The following is a 12,864-nucleotide window of genomic DNA, read 5'->3' on the forward strand; positions in this document are numbered from 1 at the left end:
GTTCGATGGTCTCGTGCAGGGGACTCCAAACTCGGCAACTTTAAGACCCGTGGCCTTCCAGAATTTCCCAGCCAGCTGGAGGATTCTGGGAGTTGAAGTCCACGAGTCTTAAAGTTGCCGAGTCTGGTCAAGGGGCATGGGCCTTGGTTCCAGGGGGCTGACAGCTGAGCAGGTCAGCTCCTCCTTAGATCAGCTCTGGGAATGTTGAGCATAGACAGAGGTGTGTGCTTGGCAGAGTTAGGACCGGGGTTACCCCCCCAAAGGCTGGAGACGCACAGGCCCCTGCTTGGAGAAAACCTCTGCTGGGGAGGTTGTCTGATACCAACGCAAATTACAGAAGGATTCTGGGGGTTTGCCTGTGTCCTTGTCCTTCTTCCCCAAAATCTCCTGTTTCCCCACTCCTTCCCTTCTTTTTAAGCAGTTTGAAAAATTTGTGCAGAATGTGGGCTGTTCTTGGTATCGGCGGGGTTGGAAGGTGGTTGTGGGATTCTTTTGAGAACAGATTAGAACGACGCATCCCGCAGAGTTGTCCTAGATAGAGGCTGTTCATCTAAAGAGCCGTCGCTGGAGTTGGCTATGTCTAGCTTAATGAAAAGAAGGAATAGGGGGTGACATGATGGCAGTCTTCCAGTATCTCAGGGGTTGCCCCAAAGAAGGTGGGGTGGGGGGTGAATCAAGCTATTCTCCAAACAGCACCTGAGGGCAGGAGAAGAAGCAACGGGTGGAAACTAATCCAGGAGAGAACCAACCTAGAACTAAGGAGGAATTTCCTGAGAGTGAGAACAGTTAGTCAGTGGAACAATTTGCCTCCAGAAGCTGTGGATGCTCCAACACTGGAAGGTTTTAAGGAGAGACTGGACAACCAGTTGCCTGGAATGGTATAGGGTTTCCTGCCTAAGCAGGGGGTTGGACTAGAAGACCTCCAAGGTCCCTTCCAACTCTGTTATTCGGTTATTCTGCGTGGCGTGTTTGTCTCTGTGCCCGTTGCCTCTCCAGCTTTGCGTTCTTTGCTCTTGGCAGAGCAGCGAGCCAGGCCCGAGGGCCGCCAGACCCCTCCCCTCTCATTTCTGGCATTCTTGGCCTTGAGTTGTGCCAACATCCTCAGCGGCTTGGCTTGGGATGGGTGTAAGCCTGCCAGGAAAGTGCACTGTGTCCCAACCTCTGCTTCACTCCGAAGTATGAATGTGTGTGAATAATCAGGTGAAGCCATGGTGTGATGTAAGATTGAAATGTACACCAATTGCTAAAAGTCCCAATTTCCCAGGCTGCTGAGCCTTTCCCCCTTGGGGAGTAAACCTCATTGTGCTTCCTCTGAGATTTATCCCACTCTTGGTTTTCCACGAAGACCCCAGGTGGGCCTCTGTCATTCAGTTTGATTTCCCGGTGAGGGAGATGACGTTGGAGAGGATTTGAGAAAAAGAACTTGATTGGTTTTTGCCATTGCCGAGGTTACTCCGTGCTTTTAATGTTTTTAAATAATTACTACACAATAGTACTAATGGTTTTCTGCATATACTGTTTCGTTGGATTGCTGTGCACTGCCCAGAGTCACTTTCCATGAGATGAGAGGCTGTATAAAGAGGCCGTATGAATTAATTAAGTTAACTTAAAAATAAATACAGCCTTCATCTTCCAGAAATTGGCTCAAACGTTACATGCCTTTAATTCTGGAGAGTCATGCTTAAGTCCTCTACCAATTTTCTTGGTAGTAAGTTCTATTGAATATAGTTTGACTTATTTTTGAATAAAGATTCATACAAAGAATCATTCCAATAAACCACCTGCATTTTAAGATTTTTTTTCTCCCGCAAAACAAGAGAAAAGTAACAAGGAAAGTGGCGCTTTCCTTTTGCAACTTCAGCAGTTATCATCAGTTTAACTGCAAATCTGCCTACCAGGCTGGTGTTTGAACAAGTGGGAAGTAGATTTTATTTTTGTCTTTCAGGAATGCTTATTTTTATTATGCCGCGTTTAATCAGTTGCAAATCTTTTTACTCAATAATTGTTGCTTTATTACCCATAGTCAAGGCCACATGTTTCTGTGTTTTTGATAAGCTGGTGTCTAATTATAGCTCTTAATTTGGTGTTCTAAGCAGAAAACAATCTGGAGAATTGTTTAGTGTGTATGTCGCCTTTGTATTTAACTAGCCGGCTTCTTCCTTGGAGTAGAAGTGACTTCACGTTAATTGAGTTTATTTATAGACTGCTGTGCTTTCCCTAATCCTTAAACCTTGGCTCAGCTCTTGGCAACTTTGTCCTCTTGCGTAGTTTGGGATTGATGCTACCCAAAGAGTCACGTGACTTGATGGAGATTCCAGAATGCCTGTTATGTAAGACTGACTCCAGTTCTGCAATCTGCCGTAAGACAGATATCCTCAGGTTTGAAAACCTGTACAAGAAGAAGAAGAAGAAGAAGGTACTTTAGCAAGGACTTTTTTAAAAGGAGGGGGGTGGATTTGAAACCAAGGTGTTGTCAAACATCCCAGATTTGTTGGAAAAAAAACAAAAAAGAGGACGTCATGTTTTGGCTGAGAGGTGTCCAAACGGAGGAACCGGGAACCGTTTAGTAGTAATTCCGTAACTGAGAACTTGCTCTGCAGATAAGAGGTTCCCTGCCCTTCATTTCCACCAGAAGGAGCTTCAGGGGATCACGCCGGAAAAGGCTCCGGGTTTATCTCTCGTAGGGCTGCTCCTTGTCAAGGTACAGGTAGTCCTCACCACCACAGTGGAGCCGCAGATTTGGGTTGCTAAGCGGGACGGTTGTTTAAGTGACCCGTTCTGGCCCATTGTACAACCTTCGCGGCCACGATTTCAAGGGAATCCCTGCAGTTGTTAAGTGAATCACATGGTTGTAAAGTGAACCTGGCCTCCGCACTGACTTCACTTGTCAGAAAGTCGCAAAAAGGGGATCACGTCACTCACACACACACACACTGGACATACTGCAACCGGCATAAGTACATGCCAGTGGCCAAGCCTCTGAATTTTGATCGGGTGACCCTGGGGACGCTGCGACAGTTGTCAGTGTGGAAAAGGATCTTAAGTCCCTTTTTTTCAATGCTGTTGTAACTTCAGTCACTAAACAAACGGTTGCAAGTTGAGAACTACACCTGCGGATGGCTCTGGGATCAGGGCAGAAGTGGCAAGGTCCCTGTCCCGTGCAGCTTTGCTTCCTTCAGGAGCTCCTCGCACCCGGCCGTATTCTTCGATGCTCCTTGTTTATTGCTGTGATTCCTTGGCCGTTGCATCCTCAGTTGCTCCAGGGCGGAGGCAGGTGGGGGAGAACCAGGGCCCTGTTGTGGACTTTGGCTCCCAGAATTCCTGGGGCAGGCCTGCTCAGCCACGCTGCCTCAGGAATTCTGGGAGTTGGAGTCCACAAGTCACAACAGGGCCCTGGTCCCCCACCTCTGCCCCAGGGAGTGAAAGGAACGCAATGCCTCTTCACCCCACCCACCAAGGGTGTAAATTGGGCTGAGAGTTCACAGGTGGTTCAGCCCCACCCCAAAAGGAACTTCCTGTCTGAGTGGAAATCGGACTCTCCCATTGCTCCATCCTCCGAGCCTCCTCGCGGGGGCACGGGGGCGGGCGGGGGCTGGCGCAGATTTTCCATTGTGCGGAGCTGCCAAAGCCTTGCTTCAAATCCCCGGTCGATGATGAAACCCTCGGACTCTTCCTGCCCCTGGTAGGGTGGTTGGGTGAAGCTCATGCCTGATGATGCCCTGCAAACCACCCCGAGTGGCTTGGCAGAAAGTGGTGAGACATGCGAGGGTTTTCCTTGCTGCTCCGTCACTTGTATCTGGTTGTGAAAACTGAAGCTGAGGCAAGAATCCGGGCCAGGAAATTCAGGTGAGGCGGCCTGGCAGCTGCAGCTGGCCAAGGGCTGTGTGTGAGCTCACCGTGATCCCATCGAAATGGATTTCAAAGAATCCTTCCTTTCTCTGCGGGCACCACAGGGGAAGGAGGTGAAGCGGAAAGGGCAAGAACAGCCGAGGTGCCCAGCCACCAATGGGAAGGCTGCCAAAGGAAGCAATTTAGGCTAAAATGAGGGGTTTGAAGAAAGAAAAAAGATATCACGAAAATCCGCCTGTTTTATTACCGGTTGTTCTTTCCTGGTCTGATTTTTTTCGAAGATAATCTCTGCTAATTGAAGGATTTTGCCCAAGTGCATACAAAGACCTTTGAGAGAGAGAGAGAGAGAGAAAACCCTGCCCAGTGGCCAGTTTTTCTCCCCCCCCTTAATTACACCTGTTACGTTTTGTTTCGCGAAGGAGCATTATTCAAAAGGGCAGCTGACTCACAGGATTTGGTTTTGTGTGGACGTTTGTCAATTTTGGGCTTTCTAGAGACAAAGTTAACTGCCTTCTTCAACCAAATCGGATTGCAGGTAGTCCTCAGCCTACAACTACAATTGGGCCCCCAAATTCCTGTTGCTAAACGAGACCCTTGCTAAGGGAGCGCTGCCCCATTTAACGGCCTTTCTTCCCAAAGTTGTTCACGTGAATCCCTGCCGTTGTTAAGTTAGTCACACGGTCGTTAAGTGAATCTGGCTTCCCCATCACTTATCAGAAGGTCGCAAAAGGGGATCACTGACCCCAGGACACTGCAACCGGTCATAAATACGGGTCAGTTGCCAAGCCTCCGAATTTTGATCCCGTGACCCTGGGGATGCTGCAGCGGTGATAAGTGTGAAAAACCGGCCCGAAGCCCCTTTTTTCAGTGCTGTTGTAACACTAAGCGAACTGTCGTAAGGCGAGGCGTGCCTGTATGCCAATCAAATCCCAGCTCTGCCACTTGATGGCATTACCAGGCATTCAGAGGTGCCAAAATATTTTTTTTCCCCACTGTCGTTCAATACTTCGTTGAATGTTGAGGTCCCTGGTGCAAGTTAGCCAGTGGCCTTAGCATCTGCCATTAAGATGGAACAAAGAAGCGCTGCAGGTGTTTCGCTTCTTTTCTCGTAGGCAGATTTGGTAAAATTTACCATCTGGGGGCTTAAACGGGCGAGCTTTTTTTAGTATCCCTGCAAAAAAAAAAAGAGGAGCTAACGTTGCGTAACGATGCCTCCCTCTGTAACTTGCCTGGCTCTTAGTCAGAAGGGGGCATCTGAAAACTGATTTATTTGTCCTGTTCTGGGTGGTTGGAGAGTTCATAGATGCCGGTTGATGATAATACTGTGTAGTATGACTTATCTGTAAGAAATTCCATGTGGATTTAAATTCACTAGAGATTAGAGAAAAAAGGGGTGGGGGGGCGGGCTTCCTTCTCCTCCACCCACCCGGCCCCTCTCCGTCCCTCCTATCTTCCATTTACAGGGCCACCCTCTCATCCAAGCCGCTTCTTAATTTGTGGCGACGGCTGGTGCTTCCTCGTGTTTCTGCACTCCCTGAAGAGTTAAGACTGGTCCCCGGCCGAGCTTGGCAAGTGGGAAAGTGTCAGTCTCCCTGCCGGAAGGGAGTGTCCCTGCCCAGGTCACGCAACTGGAATGACACAGTTGTGTTTTGCACACAGAGAGAGTCACAACCCTTGGGAGAGGGTTTAGCAAGAACGGGTGCCTGCGCTCTGTGCATTCCTCGGCTGTCATGAGGTCCCCTCTGGATTAGTAACCTGCTGGTCGATGCTGGTCCTACTTTCTTTCCTGAGTTATGCTAAGAAATATCCCTTGCCCACAGGAACTATCACACGGACAAGAGCCTCTTTCCTCACCCACAAGGACTTGTAGAGGGTTCTCTCTCTCTCTCTCTCTCTCTCTCTCTCTCTCTCTCTCTCTCTTTAAAATAGATTTTTATTGAAAATTAAAATTTAAAAACATTTGAATGTGGCGATCTTTTAACATATATCAACAGTCTGCATTATTACAATAGCAGAATATCAAACATTACATATATACACACACACACACACACACACACACTTACATACATACATACATACATATACACACACGCACACACACTTTATTGGCCAAGTGTGATTGGACACACAAGGAATTTGTCTTGGTGTAAATACTCTCAGTATACATAAAGAAAAGGTACATTCATTAAGAATCAAGAATCATAATGTACAACACTTAATGACAGTCATAGGGAACAATCAATAATCAAATCATACTAGGAAGCAGTCAAGTGGGAGGGGATGGGTGAGAAGGAGGGGTGAGAAGATTAACAGTAATAGTAGTGTACACTTTGTAAATGTATGCAGGTCTTGGTGTATTTGGGTCTTTTCCCGTGTAAGATTGAGAGTATCTTGGCGATGTTTCGACGAGGTCCCACTCACCATCTTCAGGCTGGTGCTTTTGGCTTCGTGCTTGTGCGAGCAAAGCGTGATCGGAGCTGCCGTCTCTCTATAAATAGACCCGAACATGCCAAGACCTGCATGAAAATATACCCGTGAAAATATACAAAAACATATATACACACACACACACACACCTATATAGATATTTACATTGTTAATCTTTCTATCCATTTCTATCTTAGACGTTTTATTGCGATATAGACTCCTTCTTAACTTCTATTTCACATTTCTTGACTTCCTTTCATTTCCTTCCAATTATAATTTTTTTTCCATATTGCATAAAATTCTGAGGTATCTCGCTCCTTCAGTTCTCCCGTTAAACTATCTAACTCAGCGCAGTGTAGAATTTTTTTTTATTATTACTTCATTGTTAGGTATTTCTTTTGATATCCATGTTTGGGATATTGATAGTCTTGCGGCTGTGATAATATGAATAATTAAATATATATCTGTTTTTTTAAAAAAAATTCTCATTTGTTATTCCTAATAAGAACTTTTCTGCTGTAAAATTTATTTTTAGGTTTAACATTTCCTCTAACCATTGCCAAATTTTGTGCCAAAATTCTTGCATTTTCTTGCACTCCCACCACATATGATAATAAGTGCCCCGTTCTTTCAAACATTTCCAACATATAGCTACCCTGATGGGTGGAAGATGCCATCTATAAAACATCTTAAATAGATTTTCTTCGAAAGCCTCATCCTAGAGGGTTCTCTCTTAGGTGCTTGGCCAGAAGGTCCGAGCATGTGGAAATGTAACCATCTCCTCGGGGGTGCACATTTTTTTCCCCCTTTTTTTCCCCTTTCCGGGCTGTCTTGGGGGAGGCAGAGCAACTGGCTCTTCAGCTCAAAAATCCCTGTCAAAGCCCCAGCCTCAATTTCAAGCAGCCAAGCTCACCAAGGAGGCAAAAACTTGACCGCTTGGACACGAATGGTTTGAAGGTACAGCCTAGCAAACCTGTGTTCTCTCATGCCCTTAAGTACAGCGGTGGGTCTTTGGTAGCCTTGTTGACTCCTGCGTAATGTAGCCTTTCCCAGCCGGCTTCAAGGGACACAGATCGAAAACCCCAGGAGGCACTCGGAAGCCAATAATTACAGTTATAAAACAACTTAAAATCAACATTGGTTCCATAGCGACATCTAAAGCAATGTATAATGATTCGGGGATATTAAAAGTATAAGGAAAGATGTTTTTTTTAAAAAAAAACACGTATTGGTGTATTTTAAAAATGAATTGATCCTATTGGAATGTAAAGTGTTTTTTAAAAGAAAAGCCCACACACATTTCAAGTCATTTGGCATATAGCATAGGGAGCCATAGTTTTTCCTAAGAATAAACAGTATTTCAGATTTTTTGGAAACATCACCAATTCATTTTGAGCTCCAGCCTTTATTAATAGTAACAGTCTTTGTTAATACGGTATCAGTTATGCTTCATAAGGATAATGCTTAAAAGCAGTAATCATTTTCTGTGTTTATTAAAATAATGTTAAAGCCACTATAGTATAAGTTAAATTTCCTTCTGTTGATTAAATGTTAGATTGTCTATCTATGATCTATCCATCCATCCATCCATCCATCCATCCATCTATCCATCGATCTATCCATCAGTCTATCTCTGTCTATCTACTGTATTTCTATATCTGTCTCTGTATCTATATACCTCCCTGCCTATTATTTAATTGACAAAGCAAAATAGATGGCAAGAGACAATGAAAAACAATAGGTAAAATCTCTTTTCTGCAGTGTGTGATTCCTTCACATATGAGTGATTCAAGAATCTCTCCACTAACAAATCAGAAATAAGTTGATTTGTGCCACGTGCAAAATAATCTCAAGTTGCATCCAAATATATCAGACCAAGAGTAGCCAGCACTATTTCTTTTTTGATACCAGTGGCCATCCAACCTGCCGGGGTGAGGAAGAGTTGTTGTAACTTGAAAGCTAGTTCCCAACTGTATTTGTTTTGTGTGTTCTTTAAAACTTAGTTTATTTTCTCCAAGTAGGAGTGTTAGATTATTGCTTATTTGTGGATTTTCCCTTCCTTGGGCTAGTACACCTTTCTGCATCTTGAAACATCTCTTTTAAAGGTTGTCTGAGATATTTTCAAAGGGCACATTTTTAAAGTGTGTGTGCAGATTTAATTCAGACTTTTAAACTAGGTATCTGTTGAGCAACCATTTCCAGACCTTCATTTCCTGTCATCAATCCTGGGAAATTTGCAGTGATGTCACTGTGTCACCTTGCTTAATTTTTTTTCTCTTTAACTTCCTTTCTGGGAGGGCCCTCTGCCTTTGCTAGATGCACGTTCTCTCACTACTCTTGCACTGAAGTGACATCACCCGGCTTCCTGATAAGATTGGGCCCGGAGTGAAAGGGCTTGGTTATGTCATACAAGGAGGAAGGGAGGGAGGGGAAGGAACTTTCTCTGCGTGGAATGCCGTTTTCCAGTCTGAATAATGCAGTCATTTGCATTGAAACACTCAAATTTTTCTCCCCCTGAGTTTATTGCCCTGGCACAGCTCTGGATATCCCTTCTGGGTTTCCTGTTGAACCGAAAGAGCCTTTTGCACCAAAACAAATAAAAACATGGCAAATTTCCATGGCAGGTGGTTTATTGAAAAGCGCTGTCTTCGTCCTTTCAGCAGGAATTTTCTTGCTGAAAAAAGCACGGCTAAGTCGGGAGGTTAAAGAAGGTGTCTACATTTGCATATTTTTCTTAGCTTGAACAGCCAGCTCTTGGAGATTATAGGTGAATCTGAAGAAGGCCCAGGGGTAGAGATGCATTCATTTCTGCTAAAAATGCCAAGAATCTTGTGTTAGAATCTGAAGAATCCTTGTAGGAGAATGTTGGTGCAACAAACCAGAGCAGATTCCGGGCTCGAGTTAAGTGAGGGTTGGGTTTTGCCGAAGAGACACTGTTAGGAAAGGATATTTGTGAGGTCATGAAGATAAGGCATCCTGGCCGAGAAGCAAAGAAACCCCTGCGAGAGCTCCTGAACCGTCCTGCTACCCTTGCGGCTTTCCAAATTCCTATTAAAAAATTCCTGTATAACGGAGACCCCGAAGGATGACTGGGGACTTGCAGAATGCCAATTCTAAGATCTCAGCCTGAAATCCAGGCTTAGATGTGGAAGGGCCGGGGCAGAAAAATTACAAAAGCGACCCTTGTTCCCATGAGATTCCTTGCTTCGGTAGAGGCCGTGGTGTGAATGTTCCCATTGATTATTCATGTCAGACACTGAGAAATGGGCAGAGGTTGGGACTGGTGGCCTCTTCCGCCTCCTTGGGGGTTTGTGTCTACAGTTGGCGAAGTCAGGGAATAACCTGGCCAAAAGCAAAAATGATGTTGGGTTTCCTCTCTTCCCCCTCTTCCCCCCGGGTTCTCCATTTACAGAAGTTCTTTCTTCCTTTCGTTTCTGGTCTTTCTGATGATACCATTGCCAAGGTATTTTTTCTTTCCGCCTAAGCCAAGGCATTGATTAAATAATAAAGTATCTATTGTGGTTTGCTTTGGGGTTAACTGGAGAGTAGTAGAAAAAGGACCCTGGGAAGCAGAACACGCCAGTCTTTCTCTCTCTGCAAAGTTCTGATGTTGCCTTTCCATCGAATTGCAACGGATGGCACCTGATTCTGAGCTTCTAGCTCCTGTGGAATTACCTCGGGTCTCCGCTCACTTTTTATCATGCCCACTGAAGTGACTTCTATATCGAGAGTTTTTAATTAGTCTGTTTCAAGGAATTGTTGCTTTTTCGTTGTTTTTATAGTTGCTATGACTAAGGTTTACGGCTGCTGTTTTTATATAACACGCATTATACTTTCTTTCTTTTTTTTGCTGGTGAGCCGCTTGAAATTATATTGGGAAAAATGTCTGTAAAAACCCACCAATAGCCCAGGCCGCTGGTAGCACTTAACAAACCTTAACCTGTTTAAAAAAAAAAAATTCTGGACCTCAGTAAGCGGCTGGTCAGGCCCCTGGAAGGCCCAGTTCAAACGGCCTCCCCTCTAATTCTCCTTTTGATCCGTCCTCTAGCCGTCAGCCCGAGCCATCAAAGAAGGAGAAGGAGGCCACTACAACCACTCCTTCTCAGTCCAAGAGAGCAGATGAATGGAAGGACCCCTGGCGCCGATCGAAATCTCCCAAAAAAAAGCACAGCATGTCCGCCTCGCCCAGTCACGCAAGGAGGCGCCGGAAAACCTCGGCTTCATCAGCTTCTGGCTCAGGTTCTTCAAGGTATAAACCTGGGGGGTCCCGCTAGCCCCCCCCAGGGAGCGGATATTTCTTCTGGGTTGCATCTTGCCAAGAGAGTCCCTGAGATCTTACAGAAGAAGTTCTGGAAGAAAAGCCCCTCGGCTAAAGACCGCGCAAAAAAGATCTCAGGAACCAGCGGTGGGGAAAGCTGTTTGTTGTGTAAGCCGGGATGCAACCCAGAGCTTTGGGGTGGGCAGCTGTCCCTTTCCAGGAAGGGAAATCGCCCATGTCCCTCCAGAGATAGCTTTGAAGGATGCAAGAAGGGCACAGGTGGCTACCTCTGGTAGGACCAGGAAACCGTCTCCGGAGGAAAGAGGTCTTGCCTCTTCTTGAAACTAGCATAGGAAGCCAGGATGTCTGTGGGAGACCTTCCGGTTGCTCAATCCCCTCCTCCTTTCCCTTTCAGGTCATCTTCCCGCTCCTCCTCCTATTCTGGATCAGGTTCTTCGCGGTCACGTTCCAGATCGTCCTCCTATAGCTCCTACACTAGTCACTCTTCCAGGCACAGCTCCTTCTCAGGCAGCCGGTCCAGGTATGGCTTCTCTCCCCTCAGCACAGTAAAGAAAAGAAACCTGTTAATTTAGTTACTTTCTTCCTTTATCGTTCGTGTTTCTTAGCCACCCATCTCCCTCAGATTGTCTCGATGTGACCAGGGACGTCCAGAGGGGCCAAACGTCGAACCCCATTGTAGTTTTCGTAGGGTGTTTAAGTCTCTTGTCAAAGCCTTGAGCTCCTGGCCAGGAGAAGATTCAGGGGGAAGATTCCCACCTCTCCGAAGAAGCCAGATATTCCGGGGCTCTCTAGCTTAGAAGTGGAGGAAGTTTCCAAGTGGGCACGGTGCCAGCCAACTTTGCATGTTGGTATTTTCAGCTGCCGCTGTAGGTGATATAAGGTGATGCAATACTCGAGTTTAACCCACCTCTTATCACAACAAAGTGACAAAACAGGGCAGTTGAGTAAACAAACAATAATAATCCTGTGACCTGCGTAAAATAGCAGAATGGCTTGTTGAATGGCAGCAGTTGCATAATGAATTGCAGAGATTGTTTATGGAGTCTCATGACTGGCACCAAATCCGGTGATGCTTTCAGCTGTCATTTATCCTCCTCCCGCCACCCCCAGTCTCCAGTCTCAGTCCACTCCTCCTCCTCCTCCTCCTCCTCGTCTGTGGATTTTTTTCTCCAGCAACTCAAAGGTGATGAACTGCTTTGAACTCCCTTTGGCCCAAGCTTAGGTCTCCTTGCTCTTGCCGAGAATGGAGGGGAACTGATCTAAAACAGGACGGGGGTCTCTTATCTGTGCACCGTCAAGCAAGTTGGAATTTCAGCTTCCGTTTTGAAGCTGAGAGCCCAATCCCAGGGCATGCAGAGAAGAGAAGCTCCAGCCCATATTATAGGTCCCAAACAGGGCAGAGCACAGCTAGACCCAAGTGCCCCTTCGCTTTTCTTACTCTAAATGGTGCCTTGGGTAGGAATGCAGGGGGCTTAAGTCACCCTCTTTCCAGGCTCCCCGTCCTTTCCCTCCTGTATGGACCCCGGTGAAGCCACCCCTGTATAAGGGGTGGCCTTGGCAGTGGGGCCGAGGCAGGAGGGCTCATGGGGCAGACACCCAAGGAGCAGCACCACTCCTGATTACGAGAAACTGTTGAGGTGTGGCCTTGAGTTTCGCCTCTTCTGGGATGTGCCACCCACATATTGGGTAACTTCCTCCCTGCCCTTCAAGGGCCAATTCCTCGGTGTGGGTTCTGATTGGCACGCAAGCCACGATGAAAGCGGAGCATGGGCCCTCATGACTTTCCCCCGAACTTCCTAAGTGTGGTGTGTCGCACATCACAACCACAGGTACGCAGAGCATGGAGACCGTGGTGTGTGTCCACGGGCAGCTTCCAACCTATTGGGGCAACCGATTGGTGGATTGTTTTAAAAGGAAAGCAGCCTTTCTCGTTAGCTTGCTCTTGTTTGCAGCTGGGGAATCCAGGGAGGGGGCTTGCATGGGTTCATGGCTTCTCTTTCCAACCACAAAGCTTTGGCCGTGGTCAACCGATCTTCTGGATCCGCTTCCAGGGAGACCCCCTGCAAGAGAAGCACCGAGCGTTGGCGGACTGGTCCCTGGCCCACCCGTTCAGCTGCTGGCCCCAGTGCCAATATTCTGCAACCTGTAATGATCGTAGCCCTCCCGATGGACCTGTCCGTGGCTCCCTTGGCTTTCCTGCCTTTCCCAGTGGCTGTGGACTTGAGGGGTCCTTGGTGCTCTCTGGGGTTGGTGGTGGTTATGCCGGTGTTTCATTACCTCAACTAGGTAACTTGGGCTTGAAGGGT

At 46.6% G+C, this 12,864-nt stretch overlaps 1 protein-coding gene across 1 annotated transcript in view; it reads left to right on the plus strand.

The window, feature by feature from the left end:
* Positions 1-12,864, plus strand: part of ZC3H18 (zinc finger CCCH-type containing 18) — a 30,316-nt gene that overhangs the window by 9,988 nt on the left and 7,464 nt on the right. Inside the window, 2 exon segments of the mRNA XM_026719749.2 lie at positions 10,328-10,528; positions 10,953-11,078. Of these exon segments, the coding sequence (XP_026575534.2) occupies positions 10,328-10,528; positions 10,953-11,078 (327 nt within the window).

The sequence above is a fragment of the Pseudonaja textilis genome, chromosome 11, assembly GCF_049901715.1.
Source record: "Pseudonaja textilis isolate UNSWEBS1 chromosome 11, rPseTex1.2, whole genome shotgun sequence".
NCBI classification, from domain to species: Eukaryota; Metazoa; Chordata; class Lepidosauria; order Squamata; family Elapidae; genus Pseudonaja; species Pseudonaja textilis.